The 22,073-nt window shown below is 29.9% G+C and overlaps 2 protein-coding genes across 3 annotated transcripts in view; one reads left to right on the top strand and one right to left on the bottom strand.

The window, feature by feature from the left end:
• The window catches only part of LOC125069227, a 52,820-nt gene that overhangs the window by 4,451 nt on the left and 26,296 nt on the right, over window positions 1-22,073 (bottom strand). Inside the window, exons 7-10 of one of the 2 annotated variants that reach the window (XM_047678641.1) lie at window positions 3,749-3,904; window positions 3,385-3,522; window positions 1,167-1,229; window positions 718-873 (exon numbers count right to left, since the gene is read on the bottom strand). In XM_047678641.1, the coding sequence (XP_047534597.1) occupies window positions 718-873; window positions 1,167-1,229; window positions 3,385-3,522; window positions 3,749-3,904 (513 nt within the window). The remainder of the gene's footprint in view (window positions 1-717; window positions 874-1,166; window positions 1,230-3,384; window positions 3,523-3,748; window positions 3,905-22,073) is intronic. The other variant, XM_047678643.1, reaches the window with a different exon arrangement.
• On the top strand, window positions 12,483-13,594 carry LOC125069229. The gene has a single exon (XM_047678644.1). The coding sequence runs from the start codon at window positions 12,522-12,524 to the stop codon at window positions 12,915-12,917; it is 396 nt and encodes a 131-aa protein (XP_047534600.1). The 5' UTR covers window positions 12,483-12,521; the 3' UTR covers window positions 12,918-13,594.

Below are 22,073 nucleotides of genomic sequence, written 5' to 3'. Positions count from 1 at the left end.
AACTTGTTTTTTTGATACTACAGAAATTTTCCACTTCAAATTCCCATTTCGTATTGTACTATCGCATCGAATTAAGAGTTACTGGTATTGAACCAACAAATCACCCGAAGTAATAAATTACTTTAGACACTGAATAAATACAAAATCAATACGAATTTAATTTTGCAACATTTTTCAGAGTTAGTTTCAAAACATGAAAAAATGTTGGTAGTGTTTCGGAACTAGTCTTCTAATATATAAATCAATGCAAAAACAATGCATTATATTTTTTCCCCTATTTATCAAAACTTTTCTTTTGAAAACGTGAAGCAACAACTTTACCCCATGTAATAAATATTACGAAGACATAGGAGTATAAAATATAGCACAGATAAAGTTTATATGGAGAAGTAGAGTAATAATGAAATAATGTTTTTATATAGTATGCATTTTAACATTCAATTAACTATAAGAAACATTCATAGTTTAAGTTCATACTCCAATGACAACAAACGCCATGTTAGAGTTAAACAGCAATAATGCTTTTTACTTTTGTTTTTCTTTTTTATTTTAATAACGACAAGGTGTCGTCCAGTTGAGCCAAATTTTTCTTATCATTCGAATCAATGTATATTAATAATATTAAAAAGAGGTCGCGCAAACGTTTAATATTTTTTAAAATTTTAATTAACTTCAAAATCATTACAAATTAAGAGAAGGAGAGAGAAGAACACTTACGAGTACCTCTTGCATGTCGTTGTCGATCTGCTGGTCGCGGCGCTGGTTGGCGACGGCCTCCTGCGTGGTGCGGTGGATCATGTGCAAGTCTTCGGGGGTCAGATCCCAGGGCAAGTTCATTTGTACCGGACTGCCTTCCATTTGCATCTTTTGTACCTGATCAGAATGAATTATGTCGCATATAGTAGATATCTTAGATACCTCAGACTTCACCTTGTTCCTATCTCCCTAACCAAGCTAAAAATTTTCGTAAATAATATTTGTTGTAATTTTGTAATATGAAATTAATTTATAATATAGTTTTAGTTTTCTAAGTTTTATACCTAAAACTATTATATACTATTATATTATACTAATAACTAAAGTTTAGTAATTTTGCTTGTTAAAATTTTCAAGAATGTAGTATAAATTTGCTATCGGAAAGTAATGGTTAATGAATCAATACTCACTTCAGGCTCCATTTCCTGTGTGGGAGCGGACTGAGGCACGAACTGGTGAAGAACGGCCTGTTGCTAAAAACAAAAACAAACTATGTAACGTGTGATAATTTTGTATCATAAACTTTTTTTGAAAAATATAACCGCAGGTTTTTAAATATTATGTATGCGACAGAGAAATCAATGTATCCATTTTATTTCATGACTATAGCTTGTCCAACCTAAGTAAACCCATCGGAAGATTAAACGATATAAAATGTTATTACGGATTTTTAAGGTCAACGAGCAAACGTTGGAAAGTGATCACCTTAACATATGATATGATTTATCATTGATATTATTTAAATTGGATACACGTTGCACAATAAAGGATGTATTTATAACCAAGTAAGTACATGTATATAATTGGAATGAACAGAATTTATTATTTCACTTAGAATGATGTCCCCTTACAAATAAGATGTATCTTGGATTTTCTGTTATAGTCCGTCATGTTACGTGCAACGACCGTGCAAAGGAAATAGGGCAAACATTTTGAATTTTGTCACCTATAATTGAAAAGAGATTTACGGTCTCTTTTATATTTTCTCTTTTAGTCTGTTGATGTCGCAACAACATCGGGCGAATTTAGCACAACTTTTATATAAAAATACAATCACGAAATTGGACATATGAAAAGTAATAGAAAATAACATGTTTTGTTGTATTGCACATTAATTTGATAAAATCAATTGCTATAATATTTTAATTAGTTTTAGTTTACTAAATGAAAAAAAAAAATCTTTCAACCTACTTACGAACAGCAAAACCGCAATTCGCATTACAACAGACGTATTAAAAACATAATAAAAGAAACGTAAAATATTGACCTCATTCATATGTTAATGAATACAGTTCTTTAACCTCTAGTGGAAACGCTTCAGTGATTCCAGCGTAAATTATTTTACGTATTTGTATAGACAATACGCGTCTTTATTTACAGATGTTAGAGCCATAGCAGGACAACGAGAAAAGTATTCATGTGTGTGTGTGTGTGTGTGTGTGTGTGTGTGTGTGTGTGTGTGTGTGTGTGTGTGTGTGTGTGTGTGTGTGTGGGTGTTTACAAGTTGTAATAATTCTAGAAAAATTACTCACTTTTTTCAATGACATTATGTTTAATTTAAGGTCAATTATACGCTCAAAGTGTGTTATTTTATCTATGGGAGAAGAGATGTGTAATAAAGATGAAATAATAGTACTTAGATACTAATGCAACGATATAACGGACTACCAATTTTTTACTTAGTAAAGTTTTTTGACTCCGCGCCAAAGCTATTATTGACAGTCGAATTAAATTCTTACGGTACTCCCAGATCCTGTTTTGCGAGCTAAGTGCTAGAGAGAGCATTTAAGTCGTTTTTTAATATCAAACGACTTCGACCCAAATATGTACCTTTAAGTAATTTATAATTTTACGATTTGAAGCAGTAGGTATACGTTTATTATTCGATCAATTACATATAGGATGGAATAAACTGTAACAACAAGGCAATCACAGGAAACAGTAATTTCTCGATAATGGAATAAATAATATTTTCAAAACAATTTCGACAAGTCTTCTTATTTTTGCATTTTACGATTAAAAAATACACACAAGTAAATGATGAAGATTATGATTATAGTATGATTAATTAATTTAAAATTTGAATTTGCACAGTTTTTCCTGTGCAAATATTTACAAAATAAAAGCACTTTGAATTCGTCATTATACAGTGTTGAATTACATATAAAGCTAGAAGAAGTATATATCAATCACATCGTCTCGGTCATCATCGTATCGATAAAGGAAAGTATCATGAAGAACAATATATACATATTTGTTGGAAGAAGTCCAATTTATACATCAACCAACTCGATGTGGTGTAGCTACACCACATAACGTGTTGAAATAAGTTCTGAATCTTTATGCTGAATAATCTCTTTCTTCTGTACGGAGGTCACCGCCCGGCTGTAACAGGGCAACCCTAAAAACTATAAACTTTACTAAACTAAACTTTATTTTATATTACAATATAGGCGACTTTTCTATAAATTTAACGTAGCTTCTGTATAGACTTGTAACTGATGTGGACCCTGGTGTGTAACGTAATCATTTTGAAACTACTGAAAGTACTATGTATATATTTTGCATAATTTACTTTCCTATACAAACCAATCTCATATGAATAAAAAGGGTAAGTGTAACAAGTACCTCGTTTTGGCCTTGGTGTTGTGGTGGTGGAGGAGGTTGGAAGGGTCCCATATTTTCAGGCGCTGGTGGCATGTTGTGTGGAGCGGGAATGGCGATCACTCGCATTTGACGTGGAGCACTCATCTCTTCTTGTTCGCGCTAATACATAAAACATATATTGTAAAGATGTTTAACTGATATCATTAATCGTTTTGAAAAATAATTATATTGATTTAGTTTAAATGCTTATTTTAAATTATTACAATGATGTTTTCTATTTTACGACTAAATACACAAATAACATAACTATATCTTATAACCAAGACACGTAGGCAATGCTTTGAAAATCTCGGGATCAATATAACTGAAAGTTTTTTTTAAATACCTCGTTCTGGTCTTGAGGTGGTGGTGGAGGTGCGAAGGGTCCCATGGTCTCCGGGCGTGGAGGCACATTGTGCGGGGCAGGGATGGCAAACACACGCTGAACGTGGATGCGCATCTCTCTAGGATTTACTTGCTCCTCGGAAGATTCCCATGGCATCTAAAATTAAAAACACACTTTATAGATAAAACAGTTCTTCTTTTATTGTTATTAGTCAAGACTTAAACTCAGCTATAAGTTTTTTTTAATAAATATAGTTAGGCGGACGAACAAATGGGCCACCTGGTGGTAAATGTTCACCACCGCCCATAGGCTATGGCGCTATAAAAAATATTAACCATTCCTTACATCTCCAATACACCACCCTTGGGAACTAAGATGTTATATTTCTAGTGCCTGTAGTTACATTGACTCACTCAACCTTGAAACCGGAACAAAACCCAGACGGGCTAGTAATACGTTAATAACAGTTATTAGACAAAAAAGGAAATAAAACTAGTAAAACCTACATATTTCTACTTATGAAATACTAGAAGTATTTAATATGTTGCATTAAACAATTATAATTATTTTATATTAACAATTAATAACACAAAAAAGCAGAGACGATTCGAATGTTTTTGTTTATAATGACTAAAAGCAATAAACACAAATCCTTCAAATGTTTGTTGTTGCGGTCATTGACATTTTTGTTTATATTTCAGATTAAATAAATATTTCTCAATTAACGTTCAGGATAGTTAATTTATAAAGAAAACGAAGTTAATATTACGAACTCAATAAGCTACTTATAGCAAAATTACAATAAAATAATATTATGTAAAATATTATAGGACGAAGAACCTTAGAGTGCGAGTATTTTTATTATGAATAATGCAATCAGTGTTGCGCGAACGCAGAGCGCGTGTTCGATTTATTTAGAGACGAAAAAGGAGCTCAAATCAATGACCCGTCATCTCTTCGAGGACACAGTAACAAAGGCTTGATGAATTAAAGTTCATAAAACAAACAAAAGAAACCCTAAATATTGTATGAAATACGAAATTTTGCGTCATTGTTTTTTTTTTGTTTTCGACAGAATTAAAGAACTTATTCAATAACGTAATTGAAAAAAATAATATATAAGTAGTTATTATTAATTACTAATTACTATTAAAGCAAAGTACACGTCTCGACCTTGCAAAGGAACAATTCAGTTTTAACAACCAGTTATACTCTCGATAGGAACTCTAGGGCAAGGTTTTTACGATTTCAACGATAATCATAATAATATTATGTAATTAGCAAAAAATATTAATCAATTATACTGGTACCTACATTTTCCCGAAAATAGACCGACTACCAGTATAAATGGAATGAAAATAGATATAAGAATCGCGAACACATACATAAGAATGATCGCAATGGGGAACTTCTACATATAACATGTAAAGATATAGAGCAATATAATATAATATAATATAATATAATATAATATAATATAATATAATATAATATAATATAATATAATATAATATAATATAATATAATATAATATAATATAATATAATATAATATAATATAATATAATATAATATAATATAATATAATATAATATAATATAATATAATATAATATAATATAATATAATATAATATAATATAATATAATATAATATAATATAATATAATATAATATAATATAATATAATATAATATAATATAATATAATCTTATTTACTTTTTGAGAATACATAAGAGGATTCGATGCCTTCGCCATAAAATCAAAACTTCGTAACTTCTTTCATACTGCACCTCTTATCTCTTCAAAGCCAAGATCTTTATTTCAAGTTTTTGAGTATTATAGTTGTTACGAGTAGTTCAGGCTATTGATAGTCTATTGCATTGCATTTTATATATAAGTATAGATCCGCGGATATATCACAATTAGTCACTTAAATATATTCCAAATATAAAATATATTTTTTTTATATTTTGGACAAAAATAGTAGCTATTGTAGCTTTGCTTTGTTGGCTGTCTGTCAGTTTGACCGTGAAGGTCCTTTACCGTAAGAATGTTTGATAAATTATATTCAAATATTTAAAGATACCTTTCGCTGCAAGTTCTCGCTTGTTTTTATCGAGGACTCACGATTCGCTCAAAACTCAATAGGTGATCAAATATATGAATGTTTACAAATTTTAAATTTAAATAAAACAAGAATCGAATGATGTATGTATAATAAATAAAACTAATCAAATATATATGATTTTACATTTGAAGCAATCTTCTATAATATATTTACAATAAGGACTAAAAACTACAACTTACAATGATTTTGATTATATTTAAGTAATGGCTAGTGACGTATAAGGTATCGTTTACTTTATATACACAACTACTATTTACTAAAGATCATAAGCACTGCAGGAATGATTGAATAATTATCATTGAATTATTTTTACGTCTTGATACGTTCAAACTTTGTAACAATAACATATTGTAACTAGATTGAGATTTACAAGTAGTCATAATTATATTCATAGTATTCTATTAATATTCGAGACGTGTTATAATGATTAATATGGAACGAAACAAAAACACGGAAGAGACATCTTATGCCTCTTCATATTGTCCGCATACTCGTATTTACGTCCTTCGATGTATGTTAGTACGCATTGTCCCAATCTAGCAAAGCACTAACTTGTCAGGAACTGTCTTTGTTATAGATTTATTTCAATACAAAAAATATATATTAATACAATTTTATCGAATAGGAAGTGTGCTATGAAGATTATCAAGTTAGTTTTATACTATCTTCTGGAAAAGGTTTACCTTATAATTGTTACTCGTCTGAGTCTCGTACAAAAGTGGCTCGAACCAGTTTCACTTTTTTTGACTAAGTCCTAACATGTAGAAAAAAATTAAATGTATTACTAATATTTATTTATTTTTATTGACACACACACTATAATAGACTAAAAGTTTGGTATTGAATATATTCAATTACAACTTGAATCCAGTGTATGTATGTATAGTGTATTAAAAATTACCGGTCATTGAATAATACTTATAATATTTTAATTAAATTAATCATATTTTTATTAAGTTTTACTGTTTATTACACGAACAGAATAATTATAGTTGACATCTGACTCCATCAATGGAAAATAATTACCATGGTAATCACAACCTTACCAATGATAACGATGAATAAATCTAATCATGATATATTAGATGAAACATTAGAAATAATCGTAGCAAGTTCGTTTGGATATGAAAAAAATATGATAGTAGACTTAATAAATGTACCTTATTAAGAAGAGTCGAAGCTAGCATTTAAAACTAAAACAAAATAATACCAAATGATAAATTATAGTACTATAGTTTGTTTGAATTTTAACATACAGCCGACTTCGACCACACGAGGGTTAACAAGATATTAACGAGCATTTAATCTCATGATCAGAACCGGTTTCCACTACAATTTCGTGTACTTAATTAAAATAAATGATACGAGAACTTCGACTAACAATTTCATAATATAATACTTACGATTTCTAAGGACTGATTATGTAGAACAAAGATCATTCGTTTTTTGTATATGTAAATTTAATAAATATATTTTATTTTTTTATTTAATTAATACAGTTGTCTATTGTTTTTTGTTTGTTTGTTATTTCGTAAGATATTGTTTTTTTTTTTGTTATATATAAGCACTTGTGTTATGGAACATCAGAAGTAACGACGGTACCACAAATATATTAATAAGTAAGCATTTTTTCAATTATTTTATTTTTACAAAATCTTCGCGAACCAAATATCAAGTTTGGTCTTAATAATAAAAACCATTTTACGATTTAACGAATTAACTGTTTCATTTGTTTAGTGGCTAGTGCCGCAGATTCCGAGGTCCTAGGTTTAAATCACAGGTCGGGTGGATAAAAGGTTATTAGGTTTTCCGCCAAAAAATTCTTAGTAACACCCGGAGTCTAGGAGTATGTAAGTTCTCGTAAAGGCGTTGGTCCTGCGCCTAAAACCTTTTAGGTCCTATCGGATTTGCCATCCCATCGGGTTATCAGAGTGTAAGAAAAAATACAGTTTACCTGTATCTACACACCTACTTGTACACTAGAACATATTCTGGGTAAATGGCTGGTCTCTCTAGAGATTGGTCGTCGTGGCCTTAATTGGTCAGGAAGACATCATAACGTATTATAAAAAAAAAGTTCCGTTGTCAAACCAGACATTTTTGCAATGCGACAAGCATTACAAATCGATTCGATATGCAATAACATGCATCATATAGAGACTTTTAAGAAACAGTTTTAATAAAAAAACATGTACTGTTAGTATAGTGTGAAGCTTGGAAATATAATACGAAGTACCAGCATTATCCAGATTCACAATTACATAATGTAACTAACAAATAATAAGTAATTATATTTCATGGCTATATTGTTAGAAATAGCTGGAGGAAACTGTCGTGATAACAATAGAACTGCTACTTACTCTTAACAAATAAGCCGATGGTCTGTTTAATAATTTAATTAATCGTTTATCGTGGTTTCAGTTTCCCGCAGTCAGGGTTGAACTTAATTTGTATAGTAAATGTATTTGACAGTTAACCTATAGTTAATATACAGGTACAAAGTTTGTATATCTTATCTTACCGCACATAACCAATAAACATAAATCTAAAATTACTTTACTTGGTGGCTTTGTACGAGCCCGAATGAGTAGGCACCACCTACACATACGGGCACATACGGGGATATTTTTGTGTTCCGGTTTGAAGGGTGAGTGAACAAGGTTAAGAACAGGGACAAGGGACATAACAACTTAGTTCAGAAGATTGGTGGTGCATTGGCGATGTGAGGAATGGTTAATATCTTTTACAGCACCAATGTCTAATGGTGGTGGTTCAAATTTGATATCAGGTTGCCCGTCAGATTTTTATGATATTGCTAGGTATCTCTATCATTAAAAAATACTACAAATTTTCATACAATTAAAAAATATTCACATTGTTATGTTAATGTTGTGTAAAATTATATTGTTATCGGTTCACAGCAATGTTAAAAGGATTTAATTAAGAGTTTAGTCGCTACAAAGTCGTTACCTTGGCTTAAGCTAAGTAACATGTACTTCCGTTGGAATTTACACATTTCCTTTACACCGATATAAACCTGAATTAGTGTAATTTTCATTAAATAAAAGAATAGACGTTTTAATTTGTTAATTATAATTTACAAACTTGCTCTATGATGGTGATATCTTCATTGTGGAAAATCGCGGAAATCGCCGATTTAGATATATAGGATTTAGGCCACGGCATAAAATATCAACGAAGACTAGCCATCTATACAGGACATAATATTGTGCACTAATGTGTGTGCTAACACAGATGCACTCTCTGTTTCGTCACTGTCATAATTCGATGAAATGACAAATTGTGTACTCACTGGCGACTACCACACTTCGGGTTGTTAGTGAATTTTTTTTGACAAAAAAATAACTTTTTATTAGCCCGACCTAAGACTTGAAACCCAGAAACTCGGAACTGCGGCCTTATATAACTGGCTTTATAACAAATATCCAATAAACAATCATGGCTACGGAACATTATGTTATCTCATCAGCATATTATTCTCATTATCATATACTTACATATTGATTTACAAAATTTACTGGTATATCCACTTTCTTTAACATTTTTCTAAACGTGTCTTGATATTTATTGAGAAATCTCATAAAGTTATACAGGAAAGGAAAGTTATAAAATAAAGTAAAGCCGGTTTTCACACAAAAACAATCGGTATATTTCGAACAAGATTTAGTTTGGAAGGTCAGATCTTGACAGCTCCATCGGCTTCCTGTATTCTGGTTTTCTATGTACATTTTGAAGATGACCTCGTATTTTCAGTTCCGTATGACACGCATCGGCTTCAGCCATCCATTCGTTATAGAATTACGTGGTATAAATATTAATGGCGTTTTTATGACAGGAGCTGTGTCGTCATAACCATTAAGTTATTTGTATTTAGAAACAAAGAAGTTACGAACCGCATAGAATAGTTCCCCACGAGCTAATGTTTATTAGTAGATGACTACATCCTTGAAAAAGTCGTGTTTTATTCCGTAAAGGCGTAATTTAAGATGGTCATGTATACATGTAACAAATTAAACCAAAGCATTCAGCAATAAATGAGTACTTAATGTGATAACCCGCAGACAATAGGAAATCATTCCATAGGTACTTAAGATAATGATAATCTAATGTCTCATTTTTATATTAAACTTTAGTAATGATTGATTGAAGCAAAGTATATTACATCCTATTCTATGATTAAAGTCTATACCTGTGTATCTTGTTCAGCCATTTGGACAAATTCTGACAACATCCAAAATTTCACTTGTAATCAATAATAATACTAAAGTTACCACAGTATCTTTTTAGCACTGAAAATTATAATAAATATATTTTATATACATTTGTATATAAATTTGTTTTTGCATTTGCAAAAATCGTATAAATAACAAAGTAATTAATATTTTTTTAAGTTGAGGAAACTTTAATCCTTATTGTATCATACGTTATCTACATACTTATTAGAATGACAGACGAACATTTTTACTGTTTATATTATGAAAGATATATCTTTGAGTGTCTTTACTACAAAAGAACTAAAATAAAGAGGCTTGACACTCGCCAAACGTCATACTACTGTATTAGAATGCGTGTAATTAGTAGTAAACTTATGGGCAATATTTTTTTCACAAAGGTAAATAATCAAATGCCTAATGTTTCTATATTAAGTTTAAGACCTAGTTATTACGAAAGTATTGTTAAGTCTATTGAATTCATTAAGTATAAAGAGCATGAACACTTTTTAAAAGGTGCTTCAATAACAAGATAAAGTTAAACAATAACCATTTTAAAAAGCAAAATGTATAAAACTAAGTACCTGAACAACTAAAAAGTTTCAACAACTAACAGACTGTAAAATAAAAACGAATTTAGTCTCTATTTAAGACTTCACCGACAACTTGTTTACATTTTAAAACACAAAAATATTATAAAATAACGCTCCTCAGTCAAAGTCGAAAAGTTCGTCCGTAAACTGTTATTGTTTGTTTTAAACTTGTAATTATGATTTTGCTTAGCTCTTTGAATAATAAGTAAATTAAACGGTTGAATAGTTACACAATAAAACGATTATCAAATTACAGTCTAAAACCTGTAATTTGATTGAAGAGAGTATCTCTACTTCTTTTTGACTTCCAAAAAACTACTAAATCAATTTCTTACTGATTTAATTTTATATTAAAAGCATTAAAGCACAGATACATAAAATCTTATTTCATTTCAATCTATATATAGATATATATATGTATCTATATATATATATATCTATATACATATATATACATATATATACATATATATATATATATATATATATATATATATATATATATATATATATATATATATATATATATCCCTTTTCTAGGAGCTGTAGCGACCATTTTCTTTAGTTATTAATAACATCTATGTATATACATATAAATTATTGTTGTTTTAAAAAATAATTGATTATTATAAAATATGCTTGTTTTGTGTAAAGTTTGTTTGAATAAATAGATTTATCTCAAAAGTTTTTTTTATTTTTAAATGTCAATTTCTCATTTAAATTATTTTTATAAAACTATATATTTATTAAAAACAATAATTTTAATTTAATAATATGTTATTACTATTAATGTTAATTACAATAGAGATCAATTTGAACTACGAAATAGATCAAGCTATAATTTCATGCAAGACGTGGCAAGGTTAATGACAAGCACCTAATATTTAATATTAGATAGATTTTTTGTTTAATTTTAATATAATACCCTTTTTATAAACGACTTACAACATATAATTATTATTAAAAAATATGTATAAACATACATAAGGAGGCACGTGAAAATACGATTTCGTAGTAACACAAGTTTCACATACAAAATGATTTATTTATACTAAATTAATACAAATAATAAATAATCGATGAACAATAATCCAAATGGAATCGCGAGTAGTTGTTTGTACATATAAAAATGTGGCTTCATTGACATGGAACATATAATAATCTGGAGTGAGTCGAATAATTCTTATATTAATAAGTAATATTTTTCAAAAACAATCTATTTAACGAATAAAAACGATGTATCGTAAGCTAACACTATACTGTGACGGTAACCTGAAACTGTAATTTTACAATCGATAAGCAAACAAAACATTCAAACCTGTCGTTAGTAGAATTCTTAACCCGTTTGTAAACTTATTATTTATTCCTAATGTGCAAATGCATTTGAAAGAGTACATAAACGCCAATAATTATCATAACTCATGACTGCTAATGTTTCAACTCTACGTTAGAAGCGGTGTGATATAATCAACACCAACCGCACCCGGGTGATGGTCGCCTTGTATGTGTAGCATGCATTAAGTAGAACAAGGTTCATGAGCGTTCATAACCCGGTACATCACTGCATATTTTTTTCTAAAGATGATTCTAAATGTATTTACATCGGAGTAAATTCACACCGCGCCACTTAGAGCTCCGTGGCCTCGTCACGAGCGTTCCATGTTGCATCTCCGATCAATTACCCTACCAAGTTCAAGAACGTCTCGTTTATAAAGAATACAAAAAAATATCTACTCAAATTAGGAACGGCGATCGCTCGCATACTTATATAAAATGTGTTGTGGGCGCGCGCGGCTCAAACACTCGACACACACCGCAACATGTACGCGTATCTCGCGCTCGCTATTGTGCTAGCAGCGTCCACGTTCGCTGTTCCTACACCGTTTCCACGCGATCGTTTGGGCTACGAAAGGGAAATAGACACCAGATATAACCAAGTTCCAAAGCTCCTAGACTATGTACTCAATGAGGAATATTTAAATGCGCAGAAGAACAAAGCTAAACTCGTAACTAAACTAAGACCGGAGGAAGCCATCGTAGCCGACAATGTAATTTTGGAATCGAACGTAGTAAAGATCATAAAGCCTGTCAGGAAATTAGAAAGCGGTGAGCTCGTGAGACAGAGACGAGGATATAATCTCGAAAATGTGATAGTTCCCGCTAGATACCCTTATCTTCCTGTGGTGCGTTATAACCGTTTCCGCCGCTGGGGCTAGTGGCCGCGAGCCGCCGCCGGGCCACTAAATGTCAAGGCTGCGTGAAGCTAATCAACAGTGGAACGGGTCGTACCTCGAGCGCATCTCTAGCGCATAAGCATGGCTAGGCGCTTGGACTTTATGGATAATTGTATGAAGTGGCTGTGATCGAATGCTCAAGTTTACCGTTAGTGTGACGGCATGTTACAGGCTACGATTGATAAACAAGACTATTGTTCGAATAATGTAGTTAAATTTTAGATTACTTTAAGATGTGGATTATAGAAATATACTTTATTTTTAAACAAATTTTGTTATTTATTAAACTTATTCTAAAGGACATCATAGTAATGAAATGCTACAAATAATATGTCAGGCATGAGTGAATTATGTAATATTGATTCAATAGAGCACTTTATAGTGTGATTTTGCAAAATACTTTCATTAATCTTTTAATGTTGTTGGTATGGCCATGTACTTATTACTCTAATTCGTTCGTAAAAGAGGCAATTTTAGGATTATGTGCGCCGATCTCGTACCCTCTTGTGAACTATTCTAACGTATAATCACTCGTTTCTCGAGCCTCATTCTCTCTCGAGGGTTCTTAAATTACAAACGTCGAAAACGAATTCTTTTCAGGATTAAATTTTTCCTGGCGATATATATTTTTTTTGTAACCGCATATTTATGATTAATAGATTAATCATATTCAACACGAATTAATATATTGCGTGCACAGACTGATGCTTGCTAATTATATCTTATAATTAAGTAAATTGATGTTAAAATGGGAACAATGAATAGTGTCAACAATAAAAGAATAAGAATAATATAATTGCTTTGTTTTAGATAAGTATTTGATATTTATATATTTATACATTTATAGTTTTTACAAAATCAAGCTTTGCAGCAATAACATCGAATGTGAACATAACTTACACTCGATTTAACAATATCAAATGTATAATAATACGCAAAAGGCAGAAACAACTTGTTTGTCGTTGTATAATGTATTTTCTAAAGATGATATCATCGATTTCAACTTCGATTACTGAGATTATTTGACAGCTCAAAAATAAACAGCGAATTGATAACAATTAACATATTTCAGTTTAAAAATATTAGAAGCTCTCAAGTTTCACCCGCTTATTTAAGAGTGTTGCATACTCGTTTTTACACAAATATATATAGTGTGTTTCTGCCCATTACTTTGGTTGTTTTTTTTTTAACTAACAATTCTCCACAAAGGTGAGGTTATTATTGTTTTATTACTAACTCAGGTTGAGCCGCATAACACAAATTTATAAAACTTTACCAATAGTATACAAACTTCCAATGTTACTTTCCTTTTGAAAAGTATATTTAAAAAGTAGCCTTGTATGACATTCCCTGGGACTCAAACTATTCCCATACCATTGTTTAAGATCTCATCAAAATCGGTACAGCGGTTGAAGCGTAAAGAGATAACAGTTTATTTCGCATTCATAACATTAGTAGAGATTTTGAATAAGTTTACAATATACATGTTTGCTTTAATTTATTACCAACCTGTTTCTGGTATCAGTTATATAATATTCTGAGCCATTTTACCCTTGCCAACGTCATTTGAATTTACTCGTGAATTCAAGTCGATATTTGGACCAGAACATTAGTACTAGATTTTATGAGTTTTCTTTATTGTTGTTTTTTTTACAAATAGTAATATATTAATTAAAACTATTTGTGACTTAGTGTTGTAAGTGATTCGATCGTATTTTAGTAAGGTGTATAGAAACACTTAAATGTTTTGTCCGTAATATCAATTTTTATAAAATTTACAATTCACAATATTCTTTGACAAATTGAATGTACGTATATTCATTTTTATGAACATTACATATATAATTCGACGTACTTTTTATTTAATCATGATCTTGACAAAAAAACTAATATCGCTACGGTCATAAATACCTACCGATATATCAAGAAGCAATTGTATTTTTTATTACCGTGACTGTGTTGGGGCCCACAATGTTAATTATACAGCCATAGTTATATTTGCAGCCAAATTATAATTTGCCAATGTATTTTATATAATTTGTATATAAACAATTATTATCAAGAAAATTGTTTCAATCTATTAGATGTTTCTTTTAAATGTTATAAAAATCAACTAAATGATTTTGTTACATCAAAAAACATATACGTATAACGGGCACGTAAATCGTGCTTCCATTTATACAGACGATTCTCACGACCAAGCAAAAATAACTTTGTTAATAAACCGATCCAATATTATTTATGTACTAATTTGTAAGGTTCACTTACTCAGCAAATACTAGATCAGACGTGTTAAATTAATTTATAATTTGTGACAACTAATTGTGAAAACATACAATATGGATTTAATGTTAAAAAAAATATGCAAACTAATTTTGTTTTGATTTAAAGCTTTCTATATCTGAGATTTTAGTAAAGATATCATTTTCCGATTTAAACTTTAAGGCTAAGTATCCTCTATTTATTGATCTAATTTATTATTTATCTTCTACATATTTCGACAAACGTTTATTAAATAGAATAAAATAACATACATTTAAATTTTATAGTAGATAAATACTCGTAAATATTTTGACGTTTTAAATCGACGTCTAACAAAAGATAGTAACATAACTATTATGTTGAGATAATAATTATGAAATAATTTGCTTTTAACCAAAATATATCAAAAAATGTATGGCCCCGCTTTAATTAATTTTGTCATATGTTTTAATTCAAAACACCTCAAACTAGTGTAATTACAAAATTGTAAAAGCAGTTTCTTAGTGAGGCGAAACAGACTCTTGATCAGAATAAAGTTCAGCTTAACTCATTTAATTAATTAAAAGTTACTGTAAATCCTCTTTTTTTGATTCTTTCAAATTATCGACAAACACAACCTTAAAATATACATCATCAATCCATATAAACATTTATACAGATAATTATTCACGGAAATTTAAATCGTATTAGTCACCATAAAAAACTTCAGATTATTCAATAAAAACAAACGAAGCCACGCGCTTTTTCATCAGATGTTGATTGAGTTCATTAGCGCTAAAATTATAATCTAATAAACTTTAATTAAAACAATATCGTTAAGATACGCGTAGCCCCGCGATGTCTTTTATATTGCAAATGTTGATATTAGAATAACAAGCTTGTATCATATTGAGGCATTTTGTGGTAGACTTCAGTATACCAATCCGTATAACTTTTAAGTTTCTTGTCAGTACAATCCACGTTCCGATCCGGTGGTAACTTGACGTTCAATTTAATCCTTTAAAATTACTACTCAAAAATAATAACATGGGTCTGTTACTGAATAAAGAATATTTGATTTATTAGAATAAAGAAGTAATATTTATTTATTGTAGTAATTTTATTACAAAGCTCAAACCTCTAAATGATTAAGAACTTCTATAATCAGTTTAATTTGTGTGTAAGAAGACAAGTAAAATGTTTTATCATTACTGAGAACAGACAGCGCTATCCGCGTACTGTAGAACTAGTAAATGGGGCGTTTACCCTCTGCCCTTCAACTTAAATTAGACTCGGGTAACAAGACATCAGCCTTCGATGAAAACGACAGCGATATTTAACATCACATTTAAAAACATTCTAGCGTTTCTCTTATGTCGTATGTAATTTAGAGAACCCTAACATTATGACAGTTGCGATTTAATCATTAGAATTATGAGCACTTATTTAGTACATACAGACTAACTCATATAAATCTTCACACTTAACAGGCACATTCGTATATCTATATTGTATATGTACAGTTTTCGGATTCAAAGGAATAAAGTTGATCATTTATGACGGCCTGCGTTTCTCCGAGAATATTGTCTCTTTAATATATCTAATGCACTATTTTCCCTCAGGGTTCGGGCTCGTTAACTGAATTAAGCAATCAACTTTAATGAAAACTTGATAAACTCATTTATTTACGTGATAATATTTATATGATTGTACGGGAAGTCATTAAAATATTTTTTATAGCTGAATTCAAATGGTTAAAAATTCTTGATTACTTTAACTTAGTATAAAAAAAAAAACAGATTATTTACAATAAGTAATCAAAAATTTGTTTACAAGTTTTTATGGTTTAAAAAAATAAATTGATTTAGGATTGTGTAGTTTCTATTACGACTTACAATTAGTTGATATATAGTTATAAAACGTAATTAGTTTTGGTTAGAACAAAAACAAATATCTTTAAACTACTTCTTTGAAACTATAATTGAAAGAAAATTGTATTCCAATAGACACTTGGCAAAGTTAAGGTCGAATACAAAGAGGAGAAACTTCAAGCCAACTTCATCTTTCAAGAAGTTTTAGTTGTTATCCCTATACCTTCAATTTAATCAGCAGAACCGAATCAATATTATTTATTTAAACTTATATTGACGACTTCTTTTGACTAGAAAATTATTTGTTAGTCGGACATTAAAGTTATTACTCTGCTTTACTTTTACAAATCCAAAATATAGATCGTACTATATTTAGAGTACATACTATACGTATAATTTTTTTTTAATTTCGCGCTATTATTATTATTCAGATGGAAATGTAATCTAAGACCAAGAAAACGTTTTTCTACTCTTTGACATTTGGTAAGCATGATGTGGGATTAAATAATTGAATTGAAGACATCAGTTACAAGCTGATTCATCCTAAAAGATTACATCTAGCTATCAGAGGTCGGGCTAAAGAATGATCCAGTGAATTAACGTTTCCCTAGACCCGGGAGACTGGTATGAAATGTCACGTCTGCTACCACTGCGGTTCATTGCTCGTAATATTACAAATTTAGAAAAATAAAAGAAAATGTAAATTTGAGACACACTTTATGTATATAAGTTTTATTAAAATGATAATATATTTAAAGTTTTGTTACAGATTAAAACGAATTAATATTATCTTTAAATTGTGATTGTATGGGAAGAAACGCCGATCTGACGCACAGTTTATACATATTGTAGCTGCATTACTAAGTTACTATTAATACGTAAAAGGCTTACAATAAATTTATTATTATTATAATTATGATCAGTGCGCTTTAGTTCTATTTTCACGTCACTAAAGTATTCGTCGCTTGTGATTAAAACAAAGGTGATAAGTATCACGTACAGTTACTTTAAGAATAAGATGAGCATTTCTGTTTGCCCCACTGACACTCACTCATTGTTCCGTACACTCATTATTTTGTACCGTTAAACCACAAGTAATGTTAGTCATTTAGTCGATGATAATAATCGCTTATCCAGGGCAAGCTCGACAGTCTGTTCAAATAACCTCTTACTTGTATTGAATTTGGGCAATAAGCTCAATAACGGTAAACTTTACGACAGTCTTGTTCTCTATCCGAACAATAAAACATATCACCAGTTATTAAAATATTTGAAAAAAGAGTACTAAAAAATTTAGAAACTAGAAACTTAGACTTCGAGGTCAATTTATAGTCAAACTTTGCTCAAACAAAATAGCAGTTTTTTCAGACAACAGGATACGCGACTGTTTTTGTGTGATTATTGACTTAAGATGCGATTAAGTTATATTTCATCATTTTCATTTTTCACTGCTTTAAGATGTGTATATTTTTTTCATATACAATTTTAAATGGCGCAAAATTCGTATTCGATTGAATAAATAATGCACCTAAACACCAATTAGCTTAAAATCAAATACTAAAGATTCTACTTTATAAAGATTATCAAGTAACTAATTTCTTTTTACATTCAAAAAGTAAAACCTTCATTTATCTGCTATAAAAATTCATTTTATATTAACTCTTCTCACAATGATTTATATCATACTATAAATCAATCAAAATAAGTAATCATTATAATCCTTTACTTTTTATTTTAACAAAAAATAACGTACTTATTGAAATTTAAATGTAACACAACAATGTTGTAAATTGTTACCCGTAAATAAAATAAAACTACATAATAGCACTACGCCTCATTATATTTCCAAATGGTAAGTTTTTAGCTGTAATTAATAATAATGTTTTTTTTTACTACTACTACTACTACTACTACTACTACTACTACTACTACTACTACTACTACTACTGGTGGTCGATATTACAATTTATTTTAAACGCACTGCTTTAATAACACAATTTACAAGAAAAAAAAAATCATTTGAATATAAGTTTTCGTTTATATGCCAATTTAGAAAACATTCACGAATAAAATCTCTATAATACTTAAGTAATAACTCTACGAAACCTTTTGTTATTACAAATACAGCCAAAACTCTATTTATACAATGTCCATGGCATTGTTCACACGAGTACGACAGAGAACAAGTTTAATTGCTATTGAATGCTAGTATACATTTACCTATATGTATGATAAAAAAACATTTAGCTTTATTTTATAAATGGGACAACCATTTTTTTTTAATATTCATGTTCTTATCTGTCGATCGATAAAACAATCGATTAGTGATTTGATATAAATACTCATTTATCGACATTTGGAAGAGAATACATTAATTGGGAACAAGTAATCAAATAGTAATAAATTAACGTAGGTCACCTGCGTCGCAGGAAATCATGGTATGACAAATTTATACCGAAATAAATTAAAGAAGCGACGGCTCCTTTTATCATAATTTAGCAGCTTTATTCTATTATTGGATTTAAAATTTATACCGTAGTCAAAAAAATTACACAATAAAGCAATTGTCTAGAATCGTAGAATTTTCAAGTAATCGAAATATTTTAAAATAATTGTAGAAATAATTTAAAAATATATTACAAGATAAACCTGAGCAATCGTGAGATTTGATGAACGTCGTTTTTATATTAAGTCCTTGAACTATTATATAACACTTCCACTTCGAATAGCAAAAAATCAAGCGTTAGTTGATCTTGCACACCGTCAATTATATACAATACTACAACAAAAATAAAAACATAGTTACAATATCAAATTACAAAGTAAACAACTTGTATTTCAAGATGTCGAACACTAAACCGTAAAACACAAAGAAAATTGACGTATTTCAACCACGAAGGCAACTTGTCTCAAAAAAAAATTGATCTTTAAAATTATTTGTACAATAATGTAAAAAAAGTAAGTAAAAAGGAATTTTTAAGCTCTGTATGGTGAAACAAAGCCCTTCCACGGTGATTTTTAATTTGACCATGCTGTTACGCTTTCAAATTAAAACAATCGATTTTATTACTCAATGCGAATAAAACAATATTATATTTTCCCCGTAATAAATAAACAAGTAACGATTACGATGAAGTCAATCCAAATCAATGTAGTGACTGAAGAAGAAACAGTTGAAGAGATTTTTGATAACTGTACGACTTGGACGCTTTTTTATGTTATTAGAAAAATAATATATACTTAAACCTAACATATTCAATTCAAGAATTAAAAATAAGAAACTTTTCTGTATTTCAAAACTTTTTAGTAATCGTAAACTAAATTGTAGAACCGATTTTATGAAAGCAAGTAATCTAAGCTAAGCGAAACCAAGCATTAAAAACTTTTTGCTTATTAATCTTTAAAAATATTCGAAGTACGTTTGTGTCCATTATTACAGTGCAAGGGCCCTGATGGTTGCTTAAAAAAAAAAGTAGGTGATCGTTGGCCAAAACCGGATAGTTATTGCATAAGCCCATGTGCATTCAAGCTGCGAAACCAGTAAAGGTGCAATGACCCATCGGGACTGATTTTTGTTAAGTATTTCATGTTACAAAACGAGTAATTATTATTTATTTACCAGTGTTAGATATAACGTACGTTATCCTTTCTAGATAAATACGAAGGCCATAATATTCACTTAACTTAGAATTTGGGTTAACATATGATTTCTAGCTAGGTTCAACATTATTAGCCTCGGCCCCACACTTGAAGTGGTTTTTCTAATAAGAAAAATAATTTGTCGACGCTCCAATTCCCTCAGAGTGGTTTAAAGGTCCTCTTGGTTCTCGTAATTTTAAATTAGAATAATATCTCGCTTTCATCGTGTTGACAAAAAAAAATTTATGTATACATTTTCTTTATAAAGGAAATTACTTACTAAACGACGATATTTCCTTCGCGGGTTTAATATATAATACAAAATAATTACGTAATAATTAAACAATAACTTCTTAAAAATTTAATTTAAAAATAAATGAACGCTTACAAACGCCATACAAACTGTTAACGTTTCTCTGAGTTAGTTTCGGTTTTCGTAACTTTTGCATAGCGACAATGAACATGCAACTATAATTTAGTTTGTTCCAAAACTTGAACAATATTCTTTCTGTATGCAACGATGAATTACGTATGCTTTAGTGCGTCATAAATTGTCTAGTAACACCTAATATCTACTCGTAAGTATACATTAAAAAGACAATAACAATCACACAATCGAAAACCTATACAGTATACAGTCGTTTGATATATTATTAGTAATTCTACACGGTACAGTACAAACCGCAAATTTAAAAAATACTGACTGAGTCCGTCACGTGGTGGTTGCACGTGACGGATGAAATTCACAAATAACATGTATACACAATCCCGCACCGGCGCAGCGTGCCCAGCTTAGGTTTTGCTCCGCAGTTACTTTAGTTTATCTATCTATATATTCTGTTTGAAAATGGTCGCACTTAACTTGACATGATTTTAGCTTACAATATGTTTTACTATATCCCGGGAAATAGAGGTTCTCAGGTCAGTCCGAATGGAATGTTAAAATAAATTTGATAATGTTTTAAATAAGTATAAGCAGAATAACAACTCACGTGCCAAAATATTATTAAATTTACATTTACATAAACACTTAAGTTTTTTTCATATTTATCATAATAAAACTTAAAACCTATGGCTTAATGACTAGATCACGATTTTGAGGAACTCAACAGAACGTCGCAGTTTTTAATCTGAGTTAGCAAATCAGTTCTTTATGTGCTGAATTCATGATTTATGTAAATAAGGTCCAAAACCTTATCCTTAACAGAATATGACGCTTTGCTCAAAAGTGAGATATTTACTGGCTGTCACTGCACTAGACCTTAAAGCTCAGGTTTCCTTGAATAGCGGTGCCATTAGTCGCTATATAGCGTCAAACGATGTCCGTCACTGAAACGTGGTTTATGGAAACATGAAGGCGTAGTTTCGTAGAAAACCACCGTAATGC

The sequence above is a fragment of the Vanessa atalanta genome, chromosome 15 (genome assembly GCF_905147765.1).
Source record: "Vanessa atalanta chromosome 15, ilVanAtal1.2, whole genome shotgun sequence".
NCBI classification, from domain to species: domain Eukaryota; kingdom Metazoa; phylum Arthropoda; class Insecta; order Lepidoptera; family Nymphalidae; genus Vanessa; species Vanessa atalanta.
Note: the sequence above shows the minus strand (reverse complement) of the source record. Positions and strands in the feature narration are given on the sequence as shown.